This window comes from Callospermophilus lateralis, chromosome 3 (assembly GCF_048772815.1).
Source record: "Callospermophilus lateralis isolate mCalLat2 chromosome 3, mCalLat2.hap1, whole genome shotgun sequence".
NCBI lineage: Eukaryota > Metazoa > Chordata > Mammalia > Rodentia > Sciuridae > Callospermophilus > Callospermophilus lateralis.
This window is the reverse complement of record NC_135307.1, coordinates 173,928,826-173,944,804: the sequence shown is the minus strand read 5'-3', so window position 1 is coordinate 173,944,804 and position 15,979 is coordinate 173,928,826. Positions and strand designations below refer to the sequence as shown.

Sequence of the window (15,979 nt, the reverse complement as noted above, 5' to 3'; positions counted from 1 at the left end):
ACCCTGGCGGTGTCCAGCAGCTGCAGGAGTTCATCCCTGCTGGAGGGGTTCAGTGAGGAAGTCACCCAGGTGAGGTGGCCCAGGAACTGGATGGGGAATGGAGGAGGAGAGGGCACAGAGAGGTCACTCTGACACCTTGGTGGACCCTGGCTTCCTTACTGACACAGTGAAGATAGGCTGAGATAAAAATACCTAAATTAATAATAATCCAATAATAAATGTCACTGAACCCATAATAAAAGCCAGGCACAGTTCTGAGTGCTTTATGGTTCATTCATTCATCCTCACTAAGGATGAAACTGCACAGCAAGGCTAAAAATCCTGCCCAGAAGACACTTATCTAGCATGTGTGAGGCCCTGGGTTCAAGTCCCAGCACCATGAAAAGGCCGCGGGGGGTGGGGGCACAGAAATAAAGAAAAACCTACTCAGGTTTATACAAGGGACAAGACTGGACTCCACGTGCTAGAACCCACACTCTCAAATGCTAGTTGATACTGCCTTAACACAGGTCATTTAGCTATAAGGTTCCGTAAAGAAGCAAAAGTCATTACTATAGCTTTGTTTATTTGGCAGGGGAACCCAGGGGCTCTCCTATGAAACACTCTACCCCTGAGCTACATCCTTGGCCTCCACTGTTATAGCTTGAAAGAACTGACCCCTGTGAATTTCCTTGTAGCCTGAGTGGCTGCCTCCACCTCCAGCATCATTCCAAATGGACCACAAACTAATTGTCCTTTTAGGATTCCTTTACAGAAGTCAAATGAAAAGGAAAGAAGGTGTCAAATTAGTATATCATTTTGTCTGAAAAATGATGTGCTACCTTGGCGTAGCGGTGCATGCCTGCAATCCTAACTACTTAGCAGGCTGAGGCAGAAGAATCATAAATTTGAGGACAGCCTGAACAATTTAATGAATTTTAAAATAATAAATTTAAAAAAAATTTAAATAATGAATTTTAAAATAAGAATTTTAAAAAGGTCTGGGATGTAGCTCAATGTTAGAACACTCCAAGATTCAATCTCTGGCACCACATAAACACAACAAAGAAACAAAAAACATCAAAATAAAAAATAAAAGGGCTGGGCTCTAGCTTAGTGGTAGAATGCCTCTGGGGTCAATATCCAGTACCCTGTCCCTCAAAAAAGAAAGAAAAATGATGCTTCAAATCAGCATAATAATTTTCATTCTGTTTTTGTTACTGGGGATTGAACCCAGGGGTGCTTAACCATTGAGCCACATCCCAGTCCTTTTTTTTATATATATTTTATTAGAGATAGGGTTTCACTGAGTTGCTAAGTGCCTTGCTAAGTTGCTGGGGCTGGCTTTGAACTCACAATCCTCCTGTCTCGGCCTCCCAAACTGCTGGGATTACAGGCAAGCACCACTGGTTGGGCCAGGCTTCTCCATTCATCCTTTTTTTTTTTTTGCGGGCAGGTGAGTACCATGAATTGAACTCAAGGGCACTCGACCACTGAGCCACATCCCCAGCCCTATTTTATATTTTATTTTTAGAGACAGGGTCTCACTGAGTTGCTTAGAACGTTGCTTTTGCTAAGCCTGGCTTTGAACCTTTGAATCCTCCTGCTTCAGCCTCCTGAACTGCTGGGATTACTGTGTGCCCCACCATGCCCACCCTCCCTCTTCTTTTTATTCTCTATGAAATTTCAGTCTCCAGTTTTTAAGTAGATTTATTGGTTAGCTTTTCCCTCTGTATAGGGTTTCCAGATAAAATACAAGGATGCTCCCATGGCACAATTGGTTAGTGTGCAGTATTTATAAACCATATAAAGTACAAGATGCCAGTTAAATTTGAATTTCATATCAACAGGAATTTTGTTTTTAGGTTTTTGGTATGGTTAGTATGTACAATATTTGGGACATGTTTATGCTAAAAAAGTATTCATTGCTTATCTGAAATTCAAATTTAACTAGGTGGCCTGTTTGCTAAATCTGCAACTCTATCCCTTTGCAGTCTTCCCCTAGCTAAATTAGGATCCCTTACTGCTCCTTCATGGTATCCTGGAAATAAAAATAAAGCTTCTAGGTAGTCAAGAGTCCTTTGTGGCTTGCTCTTAACCTGGACACTATCAGAGCAACCACAAAGTCATCATAGTAAAAGCTTATGGGAGAACAGAATTTTCAGAGCAGGGAACCCTCTCCTAGCCACTCTCCCCTGGGAATAGGTTAGGAGCCCATGTTGAGATGGGAACACGGCTGCTCAGTGAAAGGAGGTCTCTTGCTGAGGGTGCACAGCATAACAGAGGGGTGTGGCTAACTTGGACCCAGGCCTCCTGTTTCCCATGAGCCACAGCCTCCCCTGTGTTGAGGTAGGCCTGGTCAGGAGCTGGTGTGGGGGACAGAAAAGGTCTCTTCTGACCCCAAAGCTGTTCCCACCCCTTCTCATCCCACACTCACCTTGACCTCTTTTTCCAGGTAGTCACACAGAAGGATCTGGGGGTCAATGAGGTAGTCGGGAGGATAAAGGGGCATTGAGTGCAGGGGCCGGCGGCTCACACTGGTCCGAAAGGCTGCACGGCGTGCAGCCTTGGGGAACACCAGTCTTCGAATAGGGGATACAAAGCCCTGGGGGAGACAGAGGGAATAACAGTAATAATAGTGATAATGGCTTTGACAATCGCTTTCCTTGTTGGCTGTTTTTACTTACATGACCAAATTTAATTCTCATAAAATCTCTGTACAAAGGGTACCCATTTTATAGATGGAGAAACGAAGCCCAGGCAGGGTGTTAACTGGTAAAGTCACCAGTTAGTAGTGGTGGAATCAATATTTCACTCCAGGCAGTCCAACTCCAAAACCTCCATTCTGATCACCCAGGAAGGTATAGTCCCTTCCAGCTAGGTGTAAGAAATGGATCCAGATGGGAGCAAATACAGAAAAATAGTCGGTGTGGCCCAGTGTTAGGTGCATAGGTATTTGTTAGGCTATCCTCTGTGTTTCCTTAAAATTTAGAAATAAGTAAATTTAAGTCTAATTCAGAGGCACCTGTACAAAAAATGACCTAGATCAAGGTTAAAGATGTGCATTCCAGGGCCCAGCACAGACTAACAAGCAAGGCACTAAGCAACTCAGTGAGACCCTGTCTCTAAATAAAATACAAAATAAGGCTGAGGATGTGGCTCAGTGGCCAAGTCCCCCTGAATTTAATCCCCTGTAGCCCCCCTACCCCCCAGAAGAAAATCTGAGCACTTCTCTCAAGCAGCAGTTGTCATGTGTGGTTCCCGGACCAGTGGTGGCACCTGGGCACTTGAGAGAAATGCAGGTCCCCTGTCCCCACCCCACACTGGAGGCCCAGCAATTGAAGTTTAGCACGCCCTCCAGGTGATTCTGATGCATGACCCAGTGTGACATCCACACCTCAGAGCAGCCATCCCTACCCTGGCTGCAATCTGTGACCACCTGAGCAGCTTCTAAAACTTCAAGTGTCCAAGCTACACCCCAAATCATGAGAATCAGAAATTCTGGAACTGGAATCCAGACATCAGGATTTGTAAATCATCCCTGGGTGATTTCAGTAGTGGCCCAGCTGAAGCCCAGCGAGCGTGCAGAACGTGTAGTGTGGTTACTTAGATTCCACAACAAGGGTGAACAAGGACAAACAAATGATGCGCAATTCAGGTGCATGTGTTCATCCACGGATTTGCTCAGTAAGCATTCATTCATGCCAGTGTGGCTGGACCTGCACTGGTGTTTCCCCAGCCCTGCCTCCAGGGCTTGTGATAAATGACCTAAACTCCTGAGTCTCAGACTATACTGTGCTCACGAGTTCTGATTCAGTAGATCTGGGGTGGGGCTGAGGCTGCATTTCTAACAAGGTGCCAGTGGATGTGGGTGCTAGGGTCTGCACCCCATAGCTCCAGTAGCCAGGATCTAAGCCAGTGGTCAGAGCATGGCCCCGCAGCCAATATCACCTGGGTGGGGGATAAGGGGGTGGAGAGGGCGGTTAGAAATGCAGATTCCCAGATCTCATGCCAGCCCTGTTGGATCAAAGGGTGGGGGTGAGACCCAAGGATCTGCATTTTGTCAGGCTCTCCAGGTGATTCTAACCCATGCCCACTCAGGTTCTAGAACCTGTGTCATGGAGCCTGCATGGGGTATGTGGAAGCGCTGAGAATGAGAGCAAAATATCAGGGAGAAGGCATTCCAAGCAGAGGGCGCAGCAGGGGCGAACCCCAGGAAGCTCTGACGGCTGGGTAGGCATGATCCTGGAGGACTGTGAGCGGTCATTATGTGGGTCAGGGGCCTTGAGTGCCCCCTGGAGCTGTGACTTCATCCCTTGTAGGTGAGTGGGGTGGGGTGGGGTGATCCCGAATGGTCCAGCCTCATCTTACACACTCCTCCTGGCTCCCCACTCCCAGCTACCTGGCCACGTCTCAGTTCTCCCTACCCTAGGTTCATTCCTGCCGTGCTGTTTGCATGTGCTGTTCCTCTGCTCAAAACACTCTTCCCCACTCCCTTTCTTTCTACCCATCATCTCTCAGCTCAAACTGACCAGTCAATGGCCAGGACCTTGATAGTCTGCCTCCTAGAACTGCGCATGGAGTATTTTATGTTAATCCATTGCCTTTTTTTTTTTTTTTTTTAGTTAATAGTTGTTTCCCCACTGAGATTGTGAGTTCCAGGGAGGGAGCAAGGCCTTATTTGACTTTGCTCACCTCTGCGTCCTCACCAGCCTCAGACACAATTCATGGCACATAACAGTAAATATCTATTAAAAGAATGAACAGCTGGGCGCAGGCGCAGGCCAGTGATCCCAGTGGCTTGGGAGGCTGAGGCAGGAGGATTGCAACTTAGCAAGGCCCTAAGCACCTTAGCAAGACCCTGTCTCTAAATAAAATATAAAAAGGGTTGGGGATGTGTCTCAGTGGTTAAGCACCCCTGGGTTCCATCCCTGGAACCAAAACGACAACAACAACAGAACAAACAACAACAAAACGAACCAAGACAGGACACACACGTTTGGATGCCCAGAGATTACATGGGTGTCCTTTAGAATGCCCCTGACCCAGGCTTCTTGGGGAAAGAGGGCTCTGTGCGGATGGGGGTGGGATGGGAGTTGGAATCTGAGGAGCTCCCTGAACCCCAAGAAGGTGAGACACCCAGAGAAGTAGACTAGAGAAGTTCTCAGAGTCAGGAAGGGGTGAAGATGGGGTGACCCCAGGGCTGAGACCTCGGAGTTGGCCCTGGTACAAAGATAAGGAGTGGCAGGTGTGGGTGGAACACTGCGGGGGAGCAGGTGGAGACTCCCTGAGGGCAGCTGCTAGCTCAGGACTGCCACCGCTGGGCCCTTCTGTCCAGGTTGGTCCGGGAGCAGGGGAATGGGTCTGCCCTGCGTCCCTCCCTCTGAAGTTGCAGGAGGGAGCCACCAGGAACACCAGGGAAGCACGTGCCTGGGGAGACCTTGGAACACCAGGGAAGCACGTGCCTGGGGAGACCTTGTCCTGTGCAGGGGCGGCAGAGGCCACCACAAGGGGACAAACAGGCCAGGGAGTTGAGAGCCCAGACGTCTGGCTGCCATAGGTAGAAAGGGAGGTCCCGACAAATAGGAAGGAAGACTGCACTCAGGCCACTTGCCACCCCCACCCTTGGGCTCCTCCATCCCCGGCTTCAGGGACATTCCTTTACCCTGTGTCCCTCTCAAACTCCCACGTACCTTCTTCCCTTTCTTGACTTCATATTCCATGGTGAAGGTCCCCTCTCCTCCTGCCACCCTCCCGGCCACCCCCCTCTGCTGCCTGCTGCTTTTGTTCTTTTTCCTGCCTGGTCGGAAACTCCACCAGTGCTGCAGCTTTCCTGTCCCTCCCCTCTGCTGGGGCGGGTGCTGGAGGACACAGCCCTGGACTCTACCCTGAGGGGTGAAGCCCAGGCAGAAGGCCCCAGGTCTCCAGCCAGAAGGCACGCTGTTGAGGGGCTCAGCAGTTGGGTGAGCCTGGAGGAGAGTCCCCCAGATTTGAAGTCCGAGTCTGGAAAATTCTAGGTTCCAGTCCTGCTTCTGCACCTGTGTGTGACCTTCTCAAGCCAAGACAGTTCCCCTTCACAGCCTGTTGCCTTCTCCCTTCAGAAATTGGGGGTAAGCCTCGCCCCTTCCCTGGGTGGAAAAAGAGTGAGAGTGCGGTGTCCTAGCAGGTTAAGGTATAAAATCAATTGGTTGGGGATGTGCCTCCGTGGTAAGGCACTTGCCAAGAATGCATGGGTTCAGTCCCCAGTACTGGGGAAAAAAGAAGAAGAAGAAGAAGAAGAAGAAGAAGAAGATTATAAAAAAAATAATCTTTGGAGACTGGCTGAGTTTGAACCCTGGCTTTGCCACTAGGGTTATGGCCTTGGGCAATTTCCACTTCTGCCTTGCTGTTCTCATCTATACAATGGATATAATACTAGTTTGATCTCATAGTGACCTTGTAAGGATTAAATGCACTTAGAAGATAATAACACATGTTAAGTGTTCAATAAATATTGGGGCTGGGGTTGTGGCTCAGTGGTGGAGCATTTGCCTCACATGTGTGGGGCACTGGATTTGATCCTTAGCACCACATAAAAACAAACAAATAAAATAAAGGTATTGTGTCCAACCACAACTAACAAAATATTTAAAAAATAAATAAATAAATAAATATTGACCATTGGTGCTGTGAGGGTGTAACTCAGTGACAGAGCACTTGCCTAGCATGCATGAGACCCTGGGTTCAGTTCCCAGCACTGCTGAAATAATTAACCATTTGCTTACCTATGGCTGGTGGACTGTTTGATTGTCTCTTAGGAGAACCTTAGGGAAGCAAACTCCCCATGCTGAGCAGTTTCTGTATTTCACCTCACGGGTTCCTTAGCATGTTGGGTTACCATCATTCAGATTACACCAAGTTTAAAAACTGACGCTCAAATGCAGAGCCTGGCTCAAGAAGGCCACCTAGAGAATAAGAGGACCTGGGTCTGCTGTCTGGTTTGGACTTAAAGTTTAGCATCTCTTGCCTGTAGAACTTATGCCCTCTTCATGCCACCCCCCAGGACACTTGGAAAGGTTCTGAGTGGCCCGTCCTCATCTGGTCATGACACTAAGGTTCTTGAGGCCCAAGATCTGGAACTGCTTTGCTGCATTTCCCCGGACAGTTTGCTCCTCAGCTTCCTTTTCTCTCTGGTGGAACCATAACCCCGAGCCCTGTCCTGCTTAGTCACAGGTGTGGCAAGGAAGACACAAGGCCCGGATGAGAAAGTGATTGGAAATTGTAAGATGCAGGTGTCACTGCATGGGACTATTTTGGAAGGGTTTTTTGTTCGATCGATCGTTTGTTCAGCGTTGGAGTGGAACCCAGGGTCTCTCACATGCTGGGCAAGCACAGTACCACTGAGCCACACCCCCAGCCCCGGAAGGCTTTTGGGAAGCATGGGTGCCGCCATGTCAGTGTTGGTTGGAGGGAGGATCAGGGCTCTCCTTCTATTGGAAAAGAAGTGGCCCAGGCTGCTTAGTGCCAGCCCTCATGGCTCTCCCTCCGGCTCCCCTACATCCTGCCAGTCACCTCCCAGCAACAGGAAATGAGATCTCCACTCCGCCTGTTAGACCAACAGGAAGAGGCCAGGATGTGCTAGCCAATCCCTGATCCTGCTCTGGACATCAAAATTGTTGCTTAACCCCTTGAACCAGTCCAGAATTACCACCTTCAGAGTGGCAGCCGGCATGAAAGTTGATCTCTTGTCTTGGTACTTCCAAGACTGGCTTTTATTTTCTTTGTTTATTTCTATGTGGTGCTGAGGATTGAACCCAGTGCCTCACACATGCTAGGTAAGCACTCTGCCACTGAGCCCCAGCCCTCTGTGACTGGCTTCTGTAAGCCCTTTGCTCTCTGGGCCTCAGTTTCCCTGTCTATAAAATGGAACCTTATACTATTCCTGGACTAACTCCAAACATCCCTGAACTGTTGGGAATCTCAACTAGGATAAAAAGTGTTTGGCACAGTGACACAGGCCTGTCATCCTAGTGACATGGGAGACTGAGACAGGAGGATGGTAGTTCAAGGCCAGCCTAAGCAACTTAGCAACACCTTGTCTCAAAGTAACAAATACAAAGGATTGGGGATGTAGTTCAGTGGTAGAGCACCCCTTTGTTTAATCCCAGTGCCACATAAAGTAGACAAAATTTTTAAAAACCAGTGTTTTCAATTACCTCTAGAAATAGAAAATTATCTCTGTATTCCCTGTAGTACCAAGCCTGGTGCTACAAACAGATGAAGTGCTTAGTAAATGTCAGTGGAAGTGGTTGGAGACAGGTGGACCTGGGTTTGAATGTAAATGACCTTGAACAAGTGACTTCATCTCTCAGAGCCTCCGAATCCTCCTATGTCAAAAACAGGGTAATGATGCCTGCCTCTGAAGACGGCTACAGGAATAAAATGGGAACAGAGGCCCACAATGAAAACATATATTATTAAAATTAGCTTGTGAATAAAAAACGAGATGAGCCAAACAAAGTCCCGCTTTCAAAGACTTAACGGTGGCAGATAGGATTCCTCTCCAGATGATTGGCAGAGGCTGCCTGGAGAGCCTGTGCAGAGGATTATAAAAACCAGATCTGCTCCCAGCAGGAAAAAGGGATTGATTATCAATGCCTGCCATGGGCAGGAGGGGGACGTGGCAGCAGGTGTATGGTGCCTATGCCAACCCTGACCTGGTTAGAGAGAGAGGCACCTAAGCACAGGACTCTCATCTAAGGCCAGCGACCTGTTCAGGGAAGGCAGAATCAGGAGCCATTCTCCAAGATCCTGGCATCCCAGCCAAGCTCTGAAGGGTGAATGGCAGGAAGGTTACACTCCAGGCAGAGGGAACAGCTTGAGCACGCACATGGTGCCTGAGTTGTGATGATTCTGGCTTCAAGGAACAGACAATCCAACCAAAGGTGGCTCAGGCAAGAAGACAAATTTATTCTCTCTCAAGGCAAGGCGTCGGATAATGAATGCTTTCGGGGCTTTTTAATTCAGCTGCTCAATAATGGCATCAAAGTTCCTTATAGGTTCTACTTTGCCGGGGTTATGATAATTCGTGCGTGGCCTACACGACCTGCATGTCGAAGCACTAACCCCCGGTACCTGAGGATGGACCAGTACTTGGAGATAGGCCTTCAAAGAGATAACTGAGTCAAAATGAAGCTGTTAGGGTAGGTCTGAATGCCACCCTTTTAGGAGTGTCCTCATCAAAGGAAATTTGGATGTACAAAGAGATGCCAGGGGCACTTGTGAACAGGGGAAAGACCGTGGGAGGACACAGGGAGAAGAGGAGGCGGTTGGCTCTAAGCCAAGGAGAGAGGCTTAGACTTCTAACTCCAAGAACTGCAAGAAAATAGGTTTCTTGTTTGAGTCCTCTTGTCTGAGAATTCTGTCATGGCAGACCTAGCCAACGAGGACAGCTGGCAAGATGGCGGCGGCCTCCTTGGGAGTAACACAGAGTGCAGCCACTGGGGCAAGACAGAGGGTTTCACAGAGTCTCTTCTTGTGCGTCTTTTTATCATGGAAGAAAACCTTTCCCAGAGACTCTTTGAAAGAGTTCTCTTAGAAACCAACAGTCCAGAGGCATTAGCCAGGATATATTTTGACTGTAACAAAGACCCAAATAACAATGGCCTAAACATGATAGAAGTTTTTCTGTCTCCAAGGCACCTGTAGGTCAGCACAGGCATGGCAACTCCATGTGTCTGGCCCCAGTGCTTCCTTCAGGGTGGCTTTACCATTCTGTGGGGTGTTTTATTTTTGTTTGTTTTTTAATACTGGGGATTGAACTCAGGGGCACCTAACCATGTCCCCGGCCCTTTTTGAAATTTTATTGAGAGACAGGGTCTTGCTGAGTTGCTTAGGGCCTCACTAAGTTGCTGAGGCTGGTTTATGAACTAGTGATCCTCCTGCCTCAGCCTCCAGAGCCACTGGAATTACAGGCGTGCACCACTACACCGGGCACCCATCCTGTGTTTTTATGCCACCTGCAAGAGGGCTCTCCACAAAGCTGTACTCAGCCAGTAGAGTAACCGGACAGTAGCACGAAATTTTACTGCTTCCATCTCATTAGCCAGAACTCAGTTCCAGGGGTATCCTTGCTGCAAAGAACATTGGGAAATGTAGTCTTTTCTTCTAGGTGGCCATGTGCCTAGCAACTTTTAGTTCCTTTATAGAAAAAGGGAAATATGGCTACAGGAGACCCTGGGCAGTCTCTGCTTCACCAGCATCAGGTCACAGGTCCCTGTCTCCGCCAATCCCTACTTAAATCGATGATTCACACACTTGGATATGCATCAAAATTATCTAAGGTTTATCAATCTGTTTGTTTGACAGACTGCTGCTCCCCACCCACACACTGGCTGATTCAATAGCTCTGGAGTAAGCCCGAGGATTTGCATTTCTAACAAGTTCCCTGGTGCTACTCTTTGAGAACCACTTTGAGAACCACTGTCTTAAGCCAATCATGATTGGCCCTCTGGGGTCAGGTAGGGGGTTAGAGTAAACAGGTCTTGGGTACTTGGAAGGGGGACCCTCCTAGGAAACTGAGGTTTTACCTGTGTGAAGGATGATAAGAAAGACTGTCAGGTGGCAAACGGGGGTCTCATGGAAGCAGGAAGGAGGGTGGCTTGGAAGACCTGTGGGCCAGGCTTGGTTATGTAGGAGATGAGGTCCGAGAGGTATTTGAAGCCCAGTCTGTGAAGGTCAGCGTTAGGCAAAAATGCTGACCTTTATCCTGAAGGCACTGGGAGCCATCGGTGGTTCTACGGCAAGAAACTGCAGGAGCTGATTTGTGGGAGGTTTAAAGGACTGGTTCTAGAGACTTCTTCATACCTCCTTGCAGAACCTCCTGGAGACCTTTTGAAATAGAGTCCCCGATCTATGCTATGCGTCCTTCCCCTGGTTAAAGAGATGGAAATCTGCATTTGAAATAAGCCCCCTTTATCCCAAGTGCTTCTGATGCTCTCTGAAGTTGGAGAATGGGATTAGAATGGAAACTCTGGAAATAGGGAACTTCTTAGAGGCAAAGTCCCATAGAAGATAAGCTCCTCTAAAGCAGGGACCATGCCTGTTCTATCTTTCTTGTTCACTCTGCCTAGAATTTTGCCTAGCACATAGGAAGTATGAACACATATTCGTGGCATTGGGAACTTCAGCCTGGGTCCTGATTTTGTCATGGAAACATTCTGTGACCTTTAACAAGTAGAATCCCAGCCCCCATCCCTCCCCTTATCTATAAAATGAGTTTGGAGATAATCCCTAGGAAGTCTGGCCCAGAGATTCTGGTTGATTAAGGAAGGTTCTATTCAATCAATAGGAAAGTCTGTCTGTGCAACGTTCTGCCCTCTCCCAGGCAAGTGCCTATCTTCTTAAAAGGAGCCACAGGGATTGTGGCCCAAGGTAGCCTTCTTTCTTAACCCCTTTTCCTTATCTCCTTTCTGTGGCCCAGAATAGCCAAAACAATAGAACACGAACCAGCACGTACGGAAATGACTTTTAATATCTCATGTTGCAGCAAAATTAAAAATATACAAAAAGTTTGTGGTGTACAAAAGAGTCTCAGTACAGAAGCCCCAGCTTGGGCTCCCCTCCCCCTCCTGGGGGAAGCTCAGAAGGGCGAGTGGGAGTGGGAGGATTGGGAATGGCACAGATGTAGTAACTACGGGGTGGGCAGAGGCGGCCAGGAATAGGAAACAGTGGGCAGGGTGGGGGCTGCCGAGGGAGGGAAGGAAGAACACAGAGGAGAGAGTCACCAGGATTGTGCTGATTGACAGAGGGAAATCAGTCCCTCAGGCATGGCTAGTGGTTCCTGGAGAAAAGGTAGCAGGGATGGGAGCTGGGGGTATTCTGGTGGGATCCTTTCCCACATGACCTGGGTCTGGGCCCACCCTGCCACCAATTTGCTGTGTGACCCTGGGAAGATCACCTCCTATCTCTGGAACTGCCACTTCTGTAAAGAAAGTAGGATGCTGGGTAATTAAGCCATTGATTCTCAACTTGGGGTCCTGGATCCTGCCTGAGGGTCTATGGAGACCGGAAAAGGCATCCATGAGTGCTTTTGAGAATTTCGTACTAAGCGATCCAATAGGATACAGAAATTCCTCTACCCTCAAGCCCTGGAAGCTAACTTGAGGCCTTGGGAGCATTTACCCACAGCCAGAAGCCCAGCTTGAGTTAATTTAATGTGGCAAAATGAATCCTTCATCAAGAAACGAATCCCCTGAACTGTGGGACCCTGGGGTGGAAACAGCAAGGGGAAGCCTGGGAATGCTTCAGGGCCCTTCACTATTTGATGACTGGTTTGGAAAACTGTGGGGGTTCACATGAGGCCCCTTGGAGCTGGGTGGCGTAGCCCAGTGGAGAGAGGCAGGGAGAAGGTTCCATTAGGCTGGGTTAGCTTCTGGGATTGGGGTGCTGGGGAGACGGAGGGATATCCTTTGCCCACCTGGTGCTGTTCTCTTTGTCCCTGGGTACCCTCCACTCTGAGATTATTGCAGTGCCTCTGGGCCCCCACCCCTGGCCTGGGGGACCCTAACAGAGAGTGTGCATAGAATATAGGCCAGGGTTGCTGAAGAGGGGCGCCCCCTCCTTGCCTCTAGAAGGTGAGTTGGAAGAAGCCCCTCTTTCATCCCTTGGGGCTTTTTCTGCCCCCAGGAACTAGGCCAAGCTGGACTGGGCCTTCCTTCCCCACTCCCACAATGCCCTGCTCCAGCCCTCCTCCTCCCCTTGCCTCTGCCTGTACCACCAAAACCCAGGAATGTCCCACCCCCCACCCCCAACCAGAATGGCACGCTACAGTCACTAGCCCACCCCTGTCCCCAGCCCAGAGTCTCAGAAACCTCTCTGGCTGGGAAGAGGGACCCAGGCTGCTGCCCACAGCTGCCCGTGTGTCTTGGCACTGACTTGGTCCCTTCCATTGAGATATCACAAAGCACTTCAGGACAGACATTAACAGATCCCTCTCCCCACAAGCCCTGCCCGCAGACTGGGAAGGAGGCAGGTGCCAAGGGGGCAGTGGGTCCTGACTTTGAACCTTACTGTGCCGGGACACTGCCCACCCCATGCAGGTCCCTCCTAACCAGGAGTCCCCACCACTGCAGAAAACTCCAGTCCCTAAGCAGCCCCCTGAGGCCCTGGAGAAACCCCTCACCCTTTCAGATGATCCTTCCCCTACTTCCCTTCCCTTACAGCTGAGAGAGCATTTGGGTGTGCTTTGAAAGGGGTTTAGGGTTAGACTAGAGAAGCCTCAGAAGGAGCCAAGGCACCCTGATTTCACCAGAGGGGCTTCCAGACTCTGCAGGGCTCCCTGGAACCTTCTCAGAATTTGTTGCATTTTCTTCCTCCACCCCTGGGGTCAAGGACAGAACTCAGGGCCTTGGGAGTGCAGGGCAAGCGCTCTGCCACTAAGCTAAGTCCCCAAGCCCCGCACCCCCACCAACACTTTGAATCAGAGCTCTCAAACTGATAGCCCCAGGGGCTTGGTACAGTGTTCAGTTTGACCAGCATGAGGTTTTTCACACCCACTATCCCATTTGCAGCAGGGGGCGGGGGGGGGGGCGAGTCTGGGGGGGTCCCTATCGTTTAGCACCTGCAGAATTTCAGTCTCCTGGGGGCTTTGCAACTGCCAGGCAAGACTTTCCCTGAACATTTGCAGACCTGGACATTCCTGGGGCCTTGGCCTCCCAGCCCTCTGCTGTCCCCGCCCTCGTGGGTGACACACCTCCAGGAGATACAGACTGCAGAGAGCTGGCTGAGGGGAAGACGGACAGCGGGGGAGACATAGGAATGGGGCAGATGAGAAGAGGGGACCAAAAAGGACTCCCTTGTTGGGGAGCCCCCTGTTGGGGAGGGTGGTGGCCTATGTTGTTCAGCTGGGGTGACCATTACAAGGCACATCAGTGCATGGAGGTGCGACGTGGGGTGTCTGGTGCCTGGAGAGGTTTGGGAAGCAGTCATCAGCTTGTGGGGTCAGTTTAAAGTGGGAGGTCAAGAAAAGAGAGAAACAGAGGTCTGCCTTGGGAACAGGGTTTCCTGGGGTTGGCGACTGCCCCCAGTACTTTGGTACCCAGTGTTCTGCTCTCCTCTGGTCCTGGCAAAATTACGGTGGACCCAACTAACTCCCACTGCACTGACTTCCTGTACGATCTTGGGCAAGTGCCTGGTCCTTTCTGGGGCCCAACTTCTCCTGTATAATGGGATTAGAGGGTGGTTGGCTTAGGGGACCCCAAAGCCCCCTTGAGCTGTATTTCTGGAAACTTCTCTCATTTCAAGGACTCTGGAGGGGTCCTGGGAAGGTCTGCACATCCAGGATAGGGTGAAGGTCAGAGAATGGGGTACAGAGGACCCAGGGGACACAGTTCTGATGGGGAAGAGAGACCAGCTGAGGTAGATTATGTCACAGAAAGGGACACAAAACAACAGCTCCAAGGAAACAGGTCAGCAGAAAGGGGACCTCAGGAAGGGAAAGATGGGATCCTGAACTCCAGGGAGGGATGTATTTCAGGGGCTGAGCTAACGGGGAGAGGTGAGAAGTGCTCACAGTCTTCTCCTCAAGCCTTTTGACCATGACCTTGACCTTGCAGACAGAGGCCCTGAAGAGAGGTTCTGTAGGATTGGTCTGATGCGAGGGTGGAGTTCAAGCCCTGAAAATATGGCTGTGGCTTCCCCATGAACCTCAAGCCCTGCCCGGCATTGCCAGTTCATTCCTGTTCCCTGGCTCCTAGAGTCTCCTGAGCTATAAAGGACTCCCAGCTTCAGGGAAGGGCATTTTTTTAACTTCTCCTTCTAGAATGCTGGAGATGGGCCATTCTAGCACCCTGGGAGTGAAATAATTGCCAAGGGAGACCCTCACATTGCCTCGCCGAGCCTTAGTTGCCTCGTCTGTAGGGTAGGCGGAGAATGGCTCTTGTAAGGATGTTGTGAGCAGAGGACGGTGTAAGGGAGACCCTGTGGGTGGAAACTCTTGGCACAATCAGCCCTGGAGAGACAGGCAGTGGGTCTTGGTCCCCATCCTCAATGCTGTGCGTAACTGGTCATGGAGTTGGATCTCCAAAAACAGTTCTGGACAGAGGACAAGGAGAATCCGTGAGCCCACCAGAACGGATCTGGGTCGGGATGGAACCCCCTATCACTCTTGCGGCTGGGTTCCTGAGGCTTCTCAGGGAAACAGGAGGAAGAAGGAAATGCATTCTTAAATGTCGGCATGAGGGATGCAGCCGCCTGTGATGCCAGGAGGGTGGGAGCCTTGTATCACAGCTATGATGTGTGCTTGTGGGTGCAATCCTGCCCTCGCTGCCTGTGGGGTCACCCTACACCCTGAATGTGCCCCCCCCTACATCCTCAGTAAATCCATCATTACCCATCACCATCTGATGGTCCAGCCAGACCTGGGAGAGTAGCTGCCACTCTGGGCCTTAGTTTCCCCACTATAATCCCCAGGGAGGCTGAGCCGGCAAGGGCTCAGCACCCCCTCTAATTTGCATAGTCTGATTCTAACACCCACTGCGGCCCCACCCTGCAGCTGAGCTTCAGATATCCTCCCAGCAAACGTGCCTTAGCGGGCATGGGTGAGTGGGAAGGGGAGCCAGTCTCTGCCTAGAGGCTCTGTCTCCACTCCGTGGAGCTGTCTCCTTCTCTACTCCCAACCTTCTGCACCCCATCCAGGACTAGAAGTGGCCCTGAATGAGTGATCCCATGAGCACCCCAGGATGTTCAGGCCAAGGGAATGGAACACAGGTCTTGGGGAGGTTGTCAGATTGGAGACAAAAATAAGTCAGCTTCCCAGACACCCTCCCCAGAGCGGCATCTGCAGGGTGGCTGAAATCCAGGATTCATGTCACATCCCCAGAGCTACTTTTTTCTAGCTAAGAACCAGTTGGCAGCTGATATGTCTCTGGGGTTCTGGGGACAACTTCCTTTTAGAAAGATAACTGTGGACCAAGGTGGACAGGAGCCTAGAAGTCCCATAGGTACCCCTAGAACATTCCAT

At 50.2% G+C, this 15,979-nt stretch overlaps 1 protein-coding gene across 4 annotated transcripts in view; it reads right to left on the bottom strand.

Annotated features, from left to right (window-relative positions):
• Ccm2l (CCM2 like scaffold protein) overlaps positions 1 to 5,750 on the bottom strand; it is a 35,995-nt gene extending 30,245 nt beyond the window's left edge. For all 4 annotated transcript variants that reach the window (XM_076851669.1, XM_076851668.1, XM_076851666.1 and 1 more), the window contains exons 1-3: positions 5,673 to 5,750; positions 2,417 to 2,584; positions 3 to 86 (exon numbers count right to left, since the gene is read on the bottom strand). In XM_076851669.1, the coding sequence (XP_076707784.1) occupies positions 3 to 86; positions 2,417 to 2,584; positions 5,673 to 5,702 (282 nt within the window). In that variant the 5' untranslated portion in view covers positions 5,703 to 5,750. The remainder of the gene's footprint in view (positions 1 to 2; positions 87 to 2,416; positions 2,585 to 5,672) is intronic.
• Positions 5,751 to 15,979: the final 10,229 nt, after the last annotated feature.